The sequence below is a fragment of the Spermophilus citellus genome (genome assembly GCF_964194105.1).
Source record: "Spermophilus citellus genome assembly, chromosome: 12".
NCBI classification, from domain to species: domain Eukaryota; kingdom Metazoa; phylum Chordata; class Mammalia; order Rodentia; family Sciuridae; genus Spermophilus; species Spermophilus citellus.
Genome location: NC_138198.1, coordinates 42,452,753 through 42,470,835, shown reverse-complemented (window position 1 = coordinate 42,470,835; position 18,083 = coordinate 42,452,753). Strand labels below are relative to the sequence as shown.

General features: G+C 59.9%; 1 protein-coding gene and 1 long non-coding RNA gene across 4 annotated transcripts in view; one reads left to right on the top strand and one right to left on the bottom strand.

The window, feature by feature from the left end:
• LOC308631712 overlaps nt 1-18,083 on the bottom strand; it is an 895,537-nt gene that overhangs the window by 477,955 nt on the left and 399,499 nt on the right. The window lies entirely within an intron of this gene.
• Nucleotides 1-18,083, top strand: part of LOC308632038 (voltage-dependent P/Q-type calcium channel subunit alpha-1A-like) — a gene marked incomplete at both ends in the record, with an annotated part of 99,785 nt that overhangs the window by 80,199 nt on the left and 1,503 nt on the right. Inside the window, 8 exon segments of the mRNA XM_081263693.1 lie at nt 335-445; nt 4,389-4,472; nt 11,113-11,229; nt 11,537-11,602; nt 11,771-11,886; nt 13,491-13,641; nt 14,510-14,637; nt 16,796-16,892. Of these exon segments, the coding sequence (XP_081119819.1) occupies nt 335-445; nt 4,389-4,472; nt 11,113-11,229; nt 11,537-11,602; nt 11,771-11,886; nt 13,491-13,641; nt 14,510-14,637; nt 16,796-16,892 (870 nt within the window).

The following is an 18,083-nucleotide window of genomic DNA, read 5'->3' as shown; positions in this document are numbered from 1 at the left end:
CGAAGACCCTCAGCAACTAAGCAAGACTCTGTCTCAAAAAAATATGAAAAGGGCTGGGGCGGTCGCGGGTGGAGAAGCACCCGGGGCTCAGTCCAGTGCTGCACAAGGAAAAGAACAAGAGCAAGAGGTGCTACGGGGGGGGGGGGGGCGGTGGACACTGTCCTGCGCGGCCAGGAGGCCCAGGACACAGAGGCTGAGACCGTCTCAAGACAGTTTTGACTTTGAGCGTGCAAAGACTCCGGGCGGTGGGTCTGGACCCTCCGTGCTCCTCACAGCCCTTACTCCTGGGAGGACGAGGGCCGCACGCTGCTGCTGACATCCCCCCTCCCCCCAGTTCTACGGCGCCTCGGTGGCCTACGAGAACGCCCTGCAGGTGTTCAACATCGTCTTCACCTCACTCTTCTCCCTGGAGTGCCTGCTCAAGGTCATGGCCTTTGGGATTCTGGTGAGTGGCCTGGGCTCTGCCCTGTGCTCGGGCTCGCTCTGGGCGGGGCTGAGGGTCTCCCCACCTGGTCCCCAGGCCCCACCCAGGTGGCGGCTGCACAGCTCCCGTGACTTCAGCCCCTCCCCAGATATTCAAGGGACACCAGTGAGACCATGGTGACATGCTGGGCCAGGGACATAAGGATTCAGTTTTTCCTCCAAAGGATCCCAAGGAGGGAAAGTAATTGTCATCCATTTCAGAGACAAGGAAACAGATCAGGGAGGCCAAGTCTGTGGGATTCAAACAGTTTTACCCACAATCCACTGGGAGAGTCCACCTAACTGTGGAGCCAGCACCCAGACACAGCCTCAGCCAGGCCTCGGAAGTCAGTGTCCAACCTCCCCGCCTGCCTTGTGCTCTGAAGCTGTCGATTCTCCTCGACTCCATTTTTCTTTTTCTTTTAAATGCGTTCCATGACCCGCTAACTTGATTTCGTCTCCTCTACTGCATGTAGTCTCAGCCCAGGACCCTCAGCCTCAAGGAGAGCTGAGGATGGGGGGAGGGGGAGGTGTCTGTCTGTGAAATTAGGTGGGAGAAAATCACTTCTTTATTTTTCTCCAGCCGCTAACTCAACTCGAGTGTTTTCTTTCATCTTGAAGGTAGATGTGCTGGTCAGTTTTCCATTACTGTGACAGAACACCTGAGGTTGTTTACTTATAAGGAGAAAAAGGTCACTCTGGCTCACAGTTTCAAAGGTCTCTGTGGTTGCTGGGCCTGCTTGGCTTTGAGCCTACAGGGAGGCTCATGGAAGGGCACGGTAGAGCAAGGTGGTCCCCACAAGGTAGCTGGGAAGCCAAGGAGAAAGGAAGAGGAAGGGCCAGGGTCCCGGTATCCTTTTCAAGGGCACGTCCCCAAGAACCTAACTTCCTCCTGAGGGTTTCCCCACTCCAGTAGAGCCACAGCTGGAGAGCAAGCTTCAACACAGAGGCCTTGGAGCACATTCAGATCCAAACTGTAGATTAGGGTGGCCTCTCGAAGGTCCCCAGTGAGAGGCCAAGCTGAACCTTGAACCAGGACGTCAGCTGTCCCGGGCCTACAGCCCCTGGTCTCAGCCAGCCGCTCAGGAGCCGGAGTCATCCCCCCCCTCCTACCCAAGGGAGCTGCGCCCAGCCCCTCCCCCACAGGGCTCCTGTGCAGAGGACCACCAGTAGGTGCTGGGAAGGGCTGTCAGAAAGGCCACCACTGGCCTTTGTCCCCCAGAGAATGGCTTTGTCTCCCATCAGCAGCACTTGGGGAGGTCTCTAAAACTGAATGACAGGGGCTGGGGACACAGCTCAGCTGGTAGGGTGCTCGCCTCCCAGGCCAAGGCCCTGGGTTCAATCCCCCCCCAAAAAAGGAATGATGGTCTAGGGCCACCTCCAGAAGTTCTGCCCAACAATATGTGCTGTGCTGTGTGGTGTGTGTGGTGTGTGTGGTGCTGCGCTGTGTGGTGTGGTGCGGTGTGGTGTGGTCTTTACAGTGTTGAGATTTGAGCCCAGGCAGACTCTCCTTACCCCTGAGCCACACCCTCAGAGGTAGAGCAAAGCTTTGTTTCTGTTTTTCGTGAGTCAGGGCCTCACGAAGTTGTTGAAGCTGACCTCAAACTTGTGATCCTCCTGCCTCAGCCTCCTGAGTCTCTGGGGTTCTAGGTGTGAGCCACCATGCCCAACTAAATATGGGGGAGGGGTTATTTGTTTATTTTGGTGCTAGGGGTTGAACTAAATCGCTGAGGCAGGCCTTCAACTTGTGATCCTCCCGCCTCAGCCTCCTGAGTAGCTGGGACTCCGGTGTGTGGATGTTCAATGAGTACCCTGGGGATCTGAGTCACACCAGGACTGTCAAGCACAGGGATTAGCACCAGCCTGGTGGAGGGGGCGTCCCAGAATTCTGGTGCCACCTATGGGCTGTGTGGCCCGGGGTGCATCACAGGAAGATCACTGCCCCACCCCCTGCCAGCTGTGTGGCCCCAACCAAGTCCTCTGGTGTCCTGGTGTCCAGCTCTTGACAATGAAGAGGTCTTGCACCGGGTCCCAAGGCCAAGAGGAGCTGGCCTCCACTGACCAAGCGGCTCTCCTGTGGGGCCAAGGCCCCCTGTCCCTCGCCCTTGCCAATCCTGCCCAGAGCTCCCCTTCCCATTTTAGACAAAGCCCCAACTTTCCCCCGTTGGAGTCAAGCAACGGAGGGGGGGCCCTGTACCCTGGGGGCTCAAGGCGGGTCCCCAAACACCTGGGGGGCTGGCTTCACCTGGGATTCCTCAGGAGCAGAGCTTGCCACAGGACTGAGTGCAAGGATGTGTCTGCAAAGTCACCTCGCCAAGGACAGGAGGGGAGGGGCAGTGGGGAGGGCCAGGAGGGCAGCTGCCCCTGCCAGGGAAGTGCAGGCCACTGGGGATCAGTTCCACTGGGGGCCTCCAGGTGGCAGCAGAGGGCAGGGCGCCGAGGAGGGAGCTGCATCCTCTCTGGCTGTGGTCACAGTCAAAGCTGCTTCCAGGGGCCACAGAGAGGGGTCTACGGCCAGACTGCCCTGAACTTGCCCCATCTCCTCTGAAATGCGTGGGAATGTGGGTGGGTCCCAGCAACCCCTGCCACACACCAGAAGTGCCTGCATTCCTCTCAGGCAGTTTTCAAACCATGTCGCCTGCTGAATACTCAGTAGCGACAGTTGTTACCCCCTGCCCCCCAGAACCCCGAGGCCCGATGCTGCAACTCCCAGGGAAGCGTAGTTCTGAAATGTGGACCCTTCTAGGCTGCAGGGCTGCCTGGGGTCAGGCCCTCCGCTGGCCACTGAGAGTGAGGCCCAGGTCCTGGCCTGCATCAGGGGGGACACTGACAAGGCCCACGTTTGCCGCGGGTCCCGCAGAGCCTGGAGGTGGGAGGCGTCTGTTTGACCCAGATTCTTAGATCCCAGCAGGGTGCTGGAGGAGGAAATTGGAGGAAGGCCCCTCTCCAAAAAGACCAAGCGTCCTCATTTCAGTGCCAAGTTAAGGGGAGCAGGGGGCTCAGGGCTGGGGTTTTTTATCAGATGGTGTGGGGTATTTCAAAATTTTAACAACACAGCTGTCCCAGGGTGTCTGAGTTGAGCCAGCTGCCAGCCCAGAGATGTATCAGTCAGTATAGATCAAGTTAAGCTGCAGTAACAAAAAAACCCTACCTCTCAGTGGCTTTAATCAACAAAGGTGGTTTGGGTTTTTTTCCCCCCACACTCGACACAGGGAATTTTTGCCTTCTGTTTACTCACGACCCAGGCTTATGGAATAGCTGCTATCTGGATGTTGCTGGTCACAGGCAGGAGTGACTACGCTACCTCAGCCACACAGCCCCATCTAACCAGGGGCCAGGAAGTGTAGACCTGTGTGTGCCTGGAAGGCCTCAAGGCCCTTCCTCCAGTGCCCAGTGACCTCTGTCCTCCTTCTCCAGATCAGGAAATGGAAGCACAGAGAGATCAAGCCACTTGCCCATAGCCACACAGCTCCAGTAGTAGAGCTGGGATTTGAACCGAGAACCTTCCCTCCCTTAGTGGGTGTGCTGTAAGCACAGCAGGGTCCTAACCTAGACTCACTTGGGTGCAGAGCAGGGCCACCCTCGGCTGCTGACCTCCTCTGAGTGAAAATGGGTGATGCTCTTTCCCTCTGGGGGCCTTGTGAGGAGCAGTGACATCCTCTATAGAGCAGGCAGGGCTTGGAGGGCCTCCGAAGTGTTGGAGACAGGCCTCAGCCCCAGAGGGCAGCCCCTCCCCAGCAGAGGAAGGCCAGGCCTGGAGGCCCCGGGAGGGGACTCAGCAGAAGCCCTCCAGCAGCCCTAGATTGGCAGCAGGGCCTTTGAGTGGGTGTGACTGTCCCCGGGCACCAGCTGTCCTGCCCCTGCCAGCTGGGGACGGGGGCCTGGAGCCCTTGTTGGCATCTCTGTCTTGTGGGTCCCTGTTCTAGAATTATTTCTGCGATGCCTGGAACATCTTCGACTTTGTGACTGTTCTAGGCAGCATTACAGATATCCTCGTGACCGAGTTTGGGGTAAGTCTCCTGCCGGCTTCTTTCTGGGGTCTCGGGGCTGGACTGGGGGGTGGCATGGCGGGGGGGGGGCGGGTACTGACGCTACAGATTCTGGCACCATAGTTGGCTGCGGCCAGTGCTTGGCCAGGACCTCAAGGAGAACCGGGGCCCCTGGGGACAGGGCAGCCCTTAGGAGGACAGTGAGGGAGATGAGGGCATCCAAAGCCCAGACGCGGGGCTGCGCTACAGGGTGGGCTTCCCTGCCTCTCGGCCGTCGAGTGTGAACAAACAATGCGGATAGGTGTGTCAAGGGCCGCGGAGGCCCCGAAAGGCCCCCAGGCTAGCCCATCCAGACACCCAGTGGGGCCAGAGAGACCCCTGCTGTCACTTGTCTGCGCAGACCCTCTGCGGCTCACAAGCAGGAGGGTACCCTGGTCCTCAGGCCAAGGCAGGGATGACACTCCCAGGACCCCAGGAGAGTCCCCAGGACACCCACCCTCCTCTGCCCCCGAAGGAGAGGCAGCAGGTCCTTGGTCCCAGGCCCACAGCCCTTCCTTCGTTCCCAGACCCCAGAGGTCCTGCCCAGGCCCTCTCCTTGGCCATTTGCCAGCGAACCCAGGCTTGGGGACCCTCGGGAGATGGTGGGGAAGAGATCCTCAAGGGGGAGCAGAAGGGAGAAGAGTGTGGAGGTGGGGCCGGGTGGGATGGACGGCGCCCTAATAACAGTAAAAATAATGCTAACCGCCGAGGACCTGCTGTGCCAAGCGTCTCCGTGGACGGGCTCCTGCACCAGAGAATCCCCCAAGGGGATGTCCTTTCCCGGAAAAGGACAGAGAGGAAGGGAAGGGACTCGGGCCACCAGCCGCCGGCCACCTGGGAGCTGTTACCTGCCCAGGCACTGAAGTGCGGAGGGGCCACTTCCAAGACCAAAGCCACAGAGCAGCAGGGGCCAGCCCACCGTCCCTCCTGACCCCCCCCCCAGGCACCGCCTACTGGCCTAGGCAACCCCGGGGAAGTGAAGAGACCCGCCCTGGTCCCTCAGCCCGGCCCTGGTGACTCTGGGGAGCACCTTGGCAGCCCCAGGGCGTCCCCGCCTGTCACCCAGGAAGGAGATCCTGGGGCCCATCCCCCACCCTCCTTCCAGGAGGCTGCCACAGATAAGGGGGCTTGCTGATGTGTCCCCACCAGCACGTGGGGCATCACGGCCACTTCTGTGCCCTCAGCTGCAGCAGAGCCAGGAACTCCCTCCCCAGCCCTGAAGGTTTTCTGTAGAGGAGTCTCCCCCACCTGCAGGCTTCCCCACCAGGACCCCCAGGTCGCTCTTCCTTGGCAGGGTCTGGCCCTGATCTTCACCCTCACTGTCTGACCCAGGGCCCTGCCTGGCAGTCGTAACAGCTCACCATCCCACCGAGCGCAGGACAGCCTGAAGCCCATGTCCCTTTGGGTGAGGAGGCTGGGAAGGGCTGCTCAGCTCCCCAGGACAAGTGGAGGAAGTTGGTTGAAACTTCCATTTGCCAGTGAGACATCTGCAGGGCCGGACGCCCAGCTGTGTGTCCTGTCTGGCCCGAAGGCATAGGAGCCTAGATACTAGGACATCGCAGTAGCCAAGCAGCCCTCCGTACCAGCCACTGGCGTGCGGGCAGCTGTGTCACCTGTCTCCTGTAGAGTGGGCAGAACTGGTGCAACTGATCCCATCAGTTCCTTATATGACTCCCATTCATGCACACATTGAGTGCCTACTGTGTGCCAGGCATGGTAATGATGCTGCAGGGGGAACGGGGCGGGGGGTGTGCAAAGCAAAACACAGCAGCATGCGGACACCTGCTCCCAGAGATCGGGTGTTCTAGGGGGAGCGGCAGCGTTTTTACAGATGAGGACGCTCCACGTGAAATGCTTGGCACAGAGTCTCCAGGAAGTCTCCCTAACGGTGGTTATTATTATTGTTATTGCTATTGTTGCCGTGGGTACCTGGGCAGTGTGGTAGCCAGCCCTGCATGGTCATATCCTGAGGGGAAGGCTTCAGGGGGTGTCTGGGCCCTTGGGCATGACCAGGTCCCAGCTGTTAGGTCTCAGGGCCCCCCTCTGCCTCCCAGGTAAGGCACCAGGTCTGAGGCCAGAGCCCAGCCACGCTGCGGCGGGGGGAGCCAGGCCCCGGGAGGGCAGGTGGGGGGAGGGTGCCAAGCGGCCTGGGGACGGGTTGGCGCTGCGCGGTGGATAATGACTGTTTCTTGTCTTGTCTCTTTCCATGCCTGCTGTTTAAACTGTATATTGGCACAACGCCGTCTGAAAAACTCATCCAATCAAAATGCACTATGAAATTCATTTGTTCATCCATGACGTGGTCTGTGTGTTCATACACCAATGACTTATCTCCCAACCCACCGCCACCACCACCCCCACTCCCCGCCCGGAACCGAAACCCATTGGTTTTTTGGCACTGGTTACAAATCAACCTAAAAAAACGCTGAACTCCGCCCCCAACCGCCCGCCCGCCCCCCTCCATCTTCAACATCCGCATCTAGAATCCGGTTGGTGTTACTTCTTTCTGAAGTCTAAATGCCTTACATTAACTGTGAAGCATCTCGCATCCGCACGCATGGCCTGCCCTGGCTTCCTGGGGGTGCCTGTCTCCCCTCCCTCCCGCTCCCGTCTGTCCGTCTCCCCACCCCACCCGCCCTCCCCTCCCGCTCTGGGTGTTCCTCGCAGGTTCTGGATGGAGGGTTTCCATTCGGGTGGGTTTTCATCATTTGCAGAAAAAGGACTGTGCCTGGCCCAGTGTTCCATCCTGGACCCAAGGGCCGGCCCGCCAGCATCACCCACACGCAGCCCCCCAGGCCCACCACGCCCAGCCACCTCCCCACACTGCCACCCGGTTCAGCTTGGGAAGCCCAAACCCACTGACCACCTCTCTTCCACTCTCTCCCCTCTGGCCTCCAGCCTCAACCCCTTGCAAGCCCACTGTCCTGGCCTCCATCAATAGAGATGCTCTCAGGCCAGCAGGGAGACCTCAGGGCGAGGAGGCATGCAAGCAAAAATTTAGGGACAGGGGAACCCAGAGTGGACAGACTCGGGTCTGGTGGCCCGCTGAGGCTCTCCCTGCAGCCCTGATAGGCAGGTGTGCACGCTGCACCCACACCCAGTAAGTGCTCAGCCAGCGCACACCTGGCGCAGGTATGGCCTCTAATTCACACTTTTCCTCTCGTCTCTCTCTATGGCTTTACCTCTTGCACGCACACACACACACATGCACGCACACACACTCAGTCCCTCTCCTATATTACTTCCACCCACCCTGAAGGGCCGCCCCCCACCCAGCACACACCTCCTTCATCTCTCCCTCTGACTCCGCGCCTTCCCCTCCCACCTCTGCCCTTCTGCCCATCATCACCAAGGAGCCCCTGAAGGGCCCCACTGGTGGCATTTTGCACTGGATCCCTCCCTGCGGACAGCGCACTCCTCCACCGAACAGGGAATGATCACCAACTGCAAGGTGGGCAGAGCCAGCCACCGTCTCTGCCCCTTGCCTGCGTGAGGTGGGGGTGGCAGGTATTGGTCCAGTAACCCTTGACCTCCACTTGAAATCGTAGCTTCTCTGCAAGCTGAAGGCTGAGCAGCATGAACAAGGTAGAGAGGGGAGAAAAAGGCATTCCAGGCCCCAGGACGGTGGGTGAAAAGGCCCTGGGGCAGGGGAGAAAGCAGGGGTCCGGGCTGCAGGTGAGGGAGTGTGGCTGGAGCAAAGCGGCAGAGGAAAGCTAGCGGAGAGCTGGGGAGGGAGGGGCCCTGCCAGGGGACGCTGCTGTGGAATCTTAAGCACCAGGAAAGGCCTGGAAAGATTGAAGCGGTGATGTGATTTGAAATGGTTGAGATGGGAGCGCCTGGCTACAATGAGATGAGGCTGAGCTGGAGGTGGGCACCAGGTCCCAGCAAGAGGTGACAGGTGGCAGTGGAGGCAGCAGGGAACTGGAGGGACTGGCTCAGAGCATGGGGCTGGACTGGGCAGGAGGGAGCTGGCCCTGGGAGGAGGAGGAGTGGGCGTGGTGAGTTTGAGGTCCCCGCAGGACCCGGGAGGCAGGCAGCGGGGCGTCTGGAGCTTTGGGCTGAGGTCGGGCAGGAGGAGGGGTCTGCAGAGGGCAGAATTTCTGTGCATCCCTTGGGCAGGTGGTTCCCATGTCCTTCTGCATGCTCGAGGGACACCAGGCTCTGAGCCGTCACTGGAGAGAGGACCACAAAGGGAAGGACTCCATGCCCCCAGGGCCTGTGGCCAGTGGCAGGGCAGGGTCTGGGGAAGCTAGGAGGGGGCTCTGGAGGCTCCGGGGGCACTCAGGACGTGGTGCAGGAAGAGACGGGTGGATGAGGGCTGCCGGGACCCTCGCCCCACCAGACCCCTCCGGTCCCTACCCCACCTCCCTCGTGTCTCCTCCCTAGGCTCCCCAGGGGCAGCATGCTGTCTGCACGTCTCCCTGCCAGATCCCGCTGCTTCCGCCTGGTGGCAGGCTCCATCCTGAGCCCCGAGGCTGCTTCCAGGGCTGCCTGCCTCTGCATGCTCCCGAGTCCACATGTTATGATCCGCCCCATGGAAGGGATGGCTTGCACTCTGGGGGTGTACGGGAGGGGGCTGGGGACACCTGGGCTGTTGGCCCTGTCCCCAGGTGGAGCTGGGTGGCCAGGCAGGGCTGGGGTCAGGTCAGGGGCACGGAGGGTGATCTCGGAACCAAGCTGGGCTGGGGCTCTGGTGAGAACTTGGGTGTTCTCACTGACAGGCCCAGTGCGGTCAGGTAGGGCCCAGCCCCTTTGGCCACCAGGCCTAAGGGCCAGCTGCTGCATCCCATAGAACACCTGACTCACCAGCCAACCGAGAGGCCTCTTGCCAACCTCGGAAATTCCACTCCCAGGCCAGAGCTACTGACAGACACAGGCCCCATAGCGGGGAGTCCCCCACAACCTGTGCCCCAGAAGCACCAAGGACAATGTCCATGTAATCATTGCCCAAATTGGCACACGCTTGAAACCGGGAGGGTTGCTGCGATACCTGGGCTCCCCTTATGGGTCGCCCTGCGCCATTCGCGGGGTGAGGGCTCAGCAGTGCTAGGCCTTGCTATGGGGCCTGAATCGCTGCTCCCACAAATCCCTTAGGCCAGACTCCAGGTGGGGTCCCCTTAGCAGGAGACCCACTACCCCCCGCCTCCCACCCCCCAAGTCCTAGCCAGCGACGGGAGGTTTCCACGTCTGCCCGAGGCAGGGATCACTCAGAGGCCATGAGCCAGGAAAGCCAGCATCACTGCTAGAACGAGGGGCCTGGGAAAGCTGCAGGGCATGTGGCCAGCCTCCAGGGCCATAGGGGCCCAGGCCTGCCCCAAAGCAGACAGTGACCAAATCCTATTTTTAAACGATGTCAACTAGTTTCCATAATCAAATAACAAGATGCTACTCAGGCCCAACAAATTAGCTTCACTGGCCAAACAGGTCCACTTGTGATTTCTAGCCCCCCAGCCAGGGTCCCCTGAAGCCTCAGGACAGTCATGTAAACACCCAGGAGTTGTGACCACCATTCCTGCCAGCCTCCTGCTCCACTTTTAGCTTGGGTGGGAGGACACAGAGGCCGGTGAGCAGACAAGCTTTTTTGAGCAAATCAGAGTCCACCCAGGGAGGTCCTGGGGGCAGGGACGGCCCCACCACCCGGCCCCCCGCACCTGCCCCTTGGTGGGCTGGGGGTTAATTCGGAGCTCACCCGCCCCATGGGAGCTGAGTCGTTCCTGCTTCCCGCAGGCCTGGTCCCGTGACACTCCACCCAGCCCCAGAAGCTGAGAAGCCATCCCTGAGAGGGGGGAAAAGGGCCCCAAATGCATCTTCTCCGACTCAGCGGGCAGCGAGGACTCACCCTGCAGCCGAACAGCCCCAGCTCCCTCCCGTCCTCCCCATTCCCGCTCGCCAAGGGGGTAAGGAAAGATGCTCTTCTGCTTCTCCCCATTGGCTCCAGCCGCTGCTCCTCTTGGCCGTGGGGTGAGGTCAGGGCGGGCAGGAGCGGGTGGGCAGCTCAGCAGGGCAGGGCAGGGCAGGGCAGGGTGCCCGGTGAGTCCCGTGACAGATGCATTTCTGGCTCGGAGTGTAACATGCCCTCGGAACCCGCACATGTCCTCCAGGCCTGAGCGTGCTGGCGACCCCCACCCCGTCCCCGCCCCGGTGTTTGTGCATCGTACACGTGTGATGGGTTCCGCAACTTGACCCGCTAGTGTCCTATCGTCTCAGTGCATTTGGTTGTTGGGAGAAATAAAAAGCATCTCGATTTTTTTCCTGATTGGATGATTCGGATATATTTTCTTTTCCTTGATCTTTTGTTATTTCTTTCCCACCCCGTTCCCTTCTCCTCCTTCCCCCTTTTCTTTCCTTTTCCCCACTGCGGGTGGGGCTGGCAGGGAGGGCGGATGCTTTTGAGTTGATGCCTTTCCTTCTTCCCACCCTCTGCCCCTGACTTCCTTCCTTTTTTCCAGTTTTCCCTCTGCACCATTGCATTAATAGTGCTTTCTCTCCTTTCCCTCCTTATTTGGGGTCTGGCTTGCTTTTTTTCCTGTTGGTTGGCTTCATGTAGGGGCCTCTGTGAGTGGTGACAGCTCTGAGCTCCTGGGGTGGGTGGATGGTCACCCCTCTCCCTCCATCTCCCCAGAATAACTTCATCAACCTGAGTTTTCTCCGCCTCTTCCGAGCTGCCGGGCTCATCAAACTCCTCCGTCAGGGTTACACCATCCGCATTCTTCTCTGGACCTTCGTGCAGTCCTTCAAGGTGAGCCCCTGCCCCTGCCCCTGGCCCAGGGTTCAGAAGAGCGGACTCCTGTGCTCCAGAGGAATCAAACTGGACGTGACTCTGTGCAGGAGCCATCCTGGGATGCCATCTTCGGGGCTCCTATCTAACTTCCTGCCCCTGGGGTGTCTTCAGAGCTCTGAAGGCCTCATCACAGAGCCCCAGTGACCAGCGCTGGCGGGACTCGCGCAGCATGTGGCCCCCCCGACCAGTGGGGGTCGCGCTGGGACAAGGGAAGGAAATGGTGGGCCGAGGGGCCCAGCACCCCTCACTGCCTTCCCTCCCGCAGGCCCTGCCCTATGTGTGCCTGCTGATTGCCATGCTCTTCTTCATCTACGCCATCATCGGGATGCAGGTGAGCGCGCACTCTAAGGTGTCGGGCCACCCAGAGGGGCAGCCGCCCCCAGGCAGGAGCGGCCCAGTGGAGCCCTAATCGGGTGGCAAAGAGATGGAGCTGGCTTCCCTGAAGCCACGGGCTGCGGGGCGGCAGGCTGGCCCTGGTGGTCACCCTCCCATTCCGCAGGTGTTTGGCAACATCGGCATCGACATGGAGGACGAGGACAGTGATGAGGACGAGTTCCAAATCACTGAGCACAACAACTTCCGGACCTTCTTCCAGGCGCTCATGCTTCTCTTCCGGTGAGAGGGGGCGTGGCTTCTCCCTTCCACGGGTGGGGAGGCCTTCATTCTTCTCTTCCGGTGTGTGTGCCCACGTCCATCCCTTCCGGTGGGGAACGTGTGCTAATCTCTTAAATGTCCCACTCTCCTCCTCCCTTTCTGGGGAGGTTTGGTACGGGCGTGCAGGGCGCAAGGGTCCGTGGCAGGGCAGTTGCTGAAGGCCTTCTTCAGGCTTCAACTCGATTGAATCCCCCTGACTGCCTCCTGAGGTGGGGACGCTTGAACTCCCCATCCGACACTTGAGGAAACTGAGGCTTAGGGCTGTTGAGGTTGATTCTTTGGTGAAGCCTGGATGCACGTCCTGCATTCCCCGAGCGGAGGTTTATTGAGCAGCTACTGTGTTCCAGGCACTGCCACACCCCGGGATACGGTAGAGGGAGAGGGAAAACACTTTCTATCCTTTGGAAGTTAATTTTCCCATGAGGAAGACACATAATTGGTGAAACAATTATAGGAGATCCTAGATGGAGATAAAATTTTAGATCAGGAGGGCATGGGGATTTGGGTGTGGTAAGCCCAGTTATTCGGGAGGCTGAGGTAGGAGGATCATAAGTTCGAGGCCAGCTGGGCAACTTAGTGAGACCCCGCGTCAAAATAAAATCAAAAAGGGCTGGGAATGTGAGTAGCTCAGTGGTGGAGGAGGAATACCACACACACACAAAGAAAAAAAGGAGGCGGAAAGGGGACACAGAAAGAAATAGTGTCTGATGCCCCTTGTGGGAGGTGCCTAGAATAGGTGAATTCAGAGCTGGAAAGTGGAACAGGGGGTGCGGGGCTGGGGGCAGACAGCAGGGAGTTACTACTTACAGGGAGCAGAATTGGGGAGGGTGAGAAAGTTCTGGGGTGGGCGGTGTGACAGCAGTTGGTGCCACTGAGTCGTGTGTTTCGAAGTGGTTAAAATGGTCTATTTAAGAATTTTGCCGCAATAAAAAAAATAGGTTCATCTAACAATAAAAAGAAGGGGATGGAGGGCCTGTTGGTCACACCTGTCTGGAGGTGTGACGTTAGAGGGACAAAGGTGAGGAGGGAGCCATGTGGATGTCAGGAAGGGTGGCCAGGCAGAGGGGACAGCTGACACAGGGATCGTGGCTGGGACATGGCTGGCACGTTTGAGGACAGTGAGGGGCCAGCTCACCCGGAGCACAGTGACCCAGGGAGAAAAGACTCTCGGGGAGAGTCACCTGGAGGGAGGAGAGCTTTTAGGTTATGCAGATGTCCCTGGGCCCAGTCCGGCCGGGTCCGGCCTGTCGGGTGGAGCGTGGGCCTCAGCTTGCCCCATCCTGGGGGTGGAGCCCAGCGCCTTGTGTGTGAGCGAGCCCTCTGCCCCTGACCAGCTCCTCACCCAGCACCAGCATTTTCAAAAGTCCCCGTGGGCTTTAAAGCTCAGCCAAGGAGGAGAATGTCCACCCGATGTCCTAGGGAGGGGAGGCAGTGGACCTGGGGCTCAGATCAGCCCACCCAGCTCCAGAGCCCAGTGTCTGACCCACACGCGCCCCTTCCCGAGAGGCCTTGGCCTCCAGCCAGAGCCGGGTGCCCAGGCCCCTGATGCCCCTCCCTGTCCTCAGGAGTGCCACCGGGGAAGCCTGGCACAACATCATGCTCTCCTGCCTCAGTGGGAAGCCATGTGACAAGAACTCTGGCATCCTGACAGCCGACTGCGGCAACGAGTTCGCTTATTTTTACTTCGTGTCCTTCATCTTCCTCTGCTCCTTTCTGGTGAGTCTGCGGGAGGGGAGGCCGGGCGGGCCTGGACTCCTCTCTGGCTCAGGACCAGATTTCTCTAGGATGAGACCAATCTGCTCCTTCAGGGCTGCTCCCAGCCAGCCTGGGGCTCAGTGAACCCAAGTTTCCCAGTGTGGATCCCGCTGAGCTTGGGGGCACCCCAACTTGCACCCTCTGGGTGCCCCCGACACTAGATGACCATGTCAGCCCAAGGAGAGTCGGGCACAGCATAATCCCAGTGGGGGAGGCAGGACATCATGCAGCCAGGAAGCGGAGGGAGATGGAGAAAGAGCCAAAGACCCAGTAGACCTTCCCCGGGCGTGCCCCCACTTCCTGTTTCCACCACCTCCAGCACCTTCGGTTATGACCCTGTCAGTGGGTCAGTGTTGATGAGGTCCCAGCCCAGGTGACCTAGTCACCTCCCCAGCCCCACCTCCGAACACTGCCAAACACTAGGTAGAGCCTTTGGAGATCATTCCAGATCCAACTGATAGCCCTGTCCCTCCCCGCAATAGGGTGACAGCCAAGAGTGTCACCAGACATTGCTGCCATTCCCTGGGGAAGGCCAGGATCCCCTCCATTGGAGACCCAGATGGGGGAGGATCTGGGGTCCTCCCCAGCGGTGGTCCCCTTGGTGTGACCCATTTCCCAGCCCCCCCACCGTCCATCTGCCCTTCTCCCTCCCCGTCTGCACCCAAGCTCACCGGAGCTCACCCTCGCTGTCCTCCTTGGGTCAGCGAGTGTCTCCTCGCGGTCCACTGCCGCTCTCTGTCCCCGGGCCTCTGCGGGAGTTCAGTGGGTGCGTCCGCCAGCCACCCCAGCTCTCTCCCTCCTACTCCCGTCTCCCCCTGGGGCCCCACAGATGCTGAACCTCTTCGTCGCCGTCATCATGGACAACTTTGAGTACCTCACCCGAGACTCCTCCATCCTAGGCCCCCACCACCTGGATGAATACGTGCGTGTCTGGGCCGAGTACGACCCTGCCACTTGGTAAGGAGTGCCTGGGTCCTCCGGCCACACTGGGGCCTCCTGCCGGAGCTGGGACGTGGGCAGGCAGGTCCTGGGCGTGGGTCCCAGGCTCTGGCAGGGACCCCACCTGCGTCGGTCCAGAGGAGAGAAGGAGAACCGTGACCCTGAGCGTCGCAGCCTAAGTGCTCAGAGTCTCACCCCTGCCAAAGCCCTGTCCCTAGGAAGAGAGGGGAGGGTCACTCGGAGAATGAGGTAGCCCTGCTGCGCCCTGAAGGGTTAGCGCAGCAGGCCCTGGGAGGAGCTGAAGCCTCCAGTGGACTCCGCTGGGGCATAGGGGAGAGGCTGGCCCAGCTGGGCAGCCAAGATCTGGCACAAGATGGGAGCCCCAGAACCCCCTCCAAAACCTGGAGCGAGCTGGCTGCGGTGACGCACGCCTGTCACCCAGCGGCGATCCCGAGTTCACAGCCAGCCTCAGCAAAAGCAAGGTGCTAAGCAATTCAGGGAGACCCTGTCTCTAAATAAAAGACAAAATTGTGCTGGCGACGTGGCTCAGTGGTCATGTGACCCTGAGATGGATCCCCAGTGACCATTCAAACAAAACCACTAGAGCGGCCAGGGGGGTGGGCCCTTGCCTCCCCATGACCTTGAAGAAAGAGCGTCCATCTCTGGAGACCAGAGGCCACTGCGGGCTGGAGGGGCCCAGCTCGGCTCCCCCATACCTGGGTGGGCTCTGAGTGCGCTCGACACCAGGCCCTTGCAGACACTCAGAGGCCCCAGGAGCGGCCTGGAGCCCCCAGCCATGGGGACTCTAGGTGGGGCTGGTCTCGGCACCTGAAAGTGCATTACTGAGGGGGCCTCGTTGGCCGAGTCCTCCTGTCCTCTGGCCACCGCCCTGGCAGGGAGGCCTCAAGGAGGGGGCGGGAGGATGGGTCTCTCCAGCCCCGCAGCCCAGACAAGCCCTCCCCAAGGCCAGAGGTGCCGCGGGTTCCTAACTCTTCCTCTTTCGATTTTAGGTCCGTTGCTGTCCCCCTTTTCTCTGTCACCAGCCCCCTCAGTGTAGCCCACATAGATTGTGCCAGGAGGCAAGAAGCCAAGGGCCTGGGGGGAGGTGCGGGTCTAAGACCCCCAGCACAGCCACCAGACCCGCCCGGGGCCCAGTGTCCGAATGTCCCCAGAGACCTCTCCTCTCCCAAGCCTGCAGCAGTCCCAGAGACCAGGAGGTCCAGCCCCTGCTGTCCCTGCCCCGCGGAGGGCTGGGGGCGGGGGCAGAGGCAGCCTGGGCCGCACTCACTAACCCTGTCTTCCCTTTCAGCGGTCGGATCCATTATAAGGACATGTACAGTTTATTGCGCGTAATCTCCCCCCATCTCGGCCTAGGCAAGAAATGTCCTCATAGGGTTGCTTGCAAGGTTTGACTTCCACTAAAACCTGCTAGCATCCTGGAATGAGCGTGGCTTGGGGTCTTCAATATATATATTTCATATATATATATATATATATATATATATATATATATATAAACACAGAGCCATCTCTCTCTTGCATTGAACTAGAAGACGTGTAGGCGACAGAATGCGGCCATGTGGTCGATGAAGCATGGACGCACACTCCTGTGTTCCCTCGGCCATCTCTGCTTGCTCTTAGCTGGCCGCCCATCCCGGGGTCTCCACGGCACCCCAGATCAGCTCCACCTCGGGGTGGGGTGTGACTCTGCTCTGCCCCACGCTCCACTCTCCCCCGTACCCCACTCCCAGAGCCCCAGCCCCCTCCCCACCTGGCCCCTCCCCCTCGGCCCCCTCAGAGACCAGCCTCAGCCAAACCAGAGAATGTCGCCCCCCTTTCAAAATGACCCCGCGAGCGAGGCTCAGCTCCCGGCTGCCCGCCAGGAGACCCCCCTCCGCACCCGCCACGTCCCAGCTCCAACCCAGGTCGAGCCCGACTCTCCCCTGCTCGTGAGCAGTGAAATACTCATTTTAAATCACCTTTTCTTCCATTTTTTCCTCCTCTTTTCCATTTGTTTGAAATCTCTATTTTATCATTTCTCTGCATCTTTCTCTATTTTTTCGGCTCGTGTGGTTTGTTTTTTTTTTTTTTTGGTTTTGGTTTTGGTTTTCCTCCGTTCCCCCTCCTCCGCCCCCTCCCTTGGTTCTGTCCCTCGTTTTCTGTTCTGTGCTGCCAGGGGCCGCATGCCTTACCCGGACATGTATCAGATGCTGAGACACATGTCTCCGCCCCTGGGTCTGGGGAAGAAGTGTCCGGCCAGAGTGGCCTACAAGGTAGTCTACCTGTGCCGACTGCGGTGTCCAGGCACTGGGGATTTTTCAGTGCTCGACAGAAACGCCAGGCCGAGTCTTCTTCCACCCCCCTCTTTTCTTCTTCTTGTTTTTTCTTTTTTCTTTTCTCCTTGAGTAACTGGCTCCTGCCGTCCCTCTACTCTAAGCAGCACAGTGTTGTCCTTTCTGATGAGTGTCTACGTGCTCTGAGACTCCATTATGGCTGACATGCTGGAGGGAGGGGGGGGGACACCCAGGTCCCCTGGCGGCCACTCGGTCCCTGGGGAACCAAATTGGACACAACCTGCTTCCAGGGAGTCACAGTGGCATCTCTGACCCCAGAGCAGCCCCTGCACCCAGGACAGGACAGGGACCCTGCAGGACAGAGGCTAGGCCCCGGCCCATCTTCTGTGCCACCTGAGTCCCCAGGCCCCGGGGACCTTCCACGCACACACCTGAAGCTGATCTCTGACTCAGGCCTTGGGGATCCGATGCTCCCAAGAGCTCCCCCTTCCCTGGAGGTGCCTCCCCAGCCCCCATCCCACGCCACCCATCCCCCAAAGTCACCCCAACCGGCCTCTCCGTTGTTCTAGAGCGGGCAGGCGGGCCGCAGCTGGACCCCTGGACGGTGGCACACTGACGCAGGCCATGCACGCTGCCTTGGCGGGGCCTGGGGCGGGCAGGCGCCGTGGCCGACCGGGGGGTGCATGCTTGCTGAGGGTGTGAGGGGCTGCCACCAGGCGGCTGAGCCAGGCCCCAGGCCCCCCCTGGAATCTCCCGTGGCACCCCAGGACAAACGCTCTGTTCCCCCCACTCATCCTTGAGAAGCTCAGGGACATACACCTGCAAGACCCCATCCCCCCTCATCCTCTTCCTGTCCAATCCTAACCCTAACCCTAACCTTCCGCGTGTCTCCTGTCTGTGTGATTCCCGCAGCCCCCGCCCTCACCCCTCTCACCTGGTCTGCCAGCCTCCCTCCCCTCCTCAGTGGAGGCCAGGACAAGCCGCCCTACCTGTCCCCCTCAAGCTCCCCCACCCCACACTGGGGATGGAACCCAGAGTGCCCTGCCTCTGAGCCACACCCGGCCTTCTTGTTTTGAGATGGTCTCACTAACCTACCTGGGCTGGCCTTGAATTTACAATCCTCCTGCCTCAGCCTCTGAGCAACTGGGATTATAGGTGTGCACCACCACA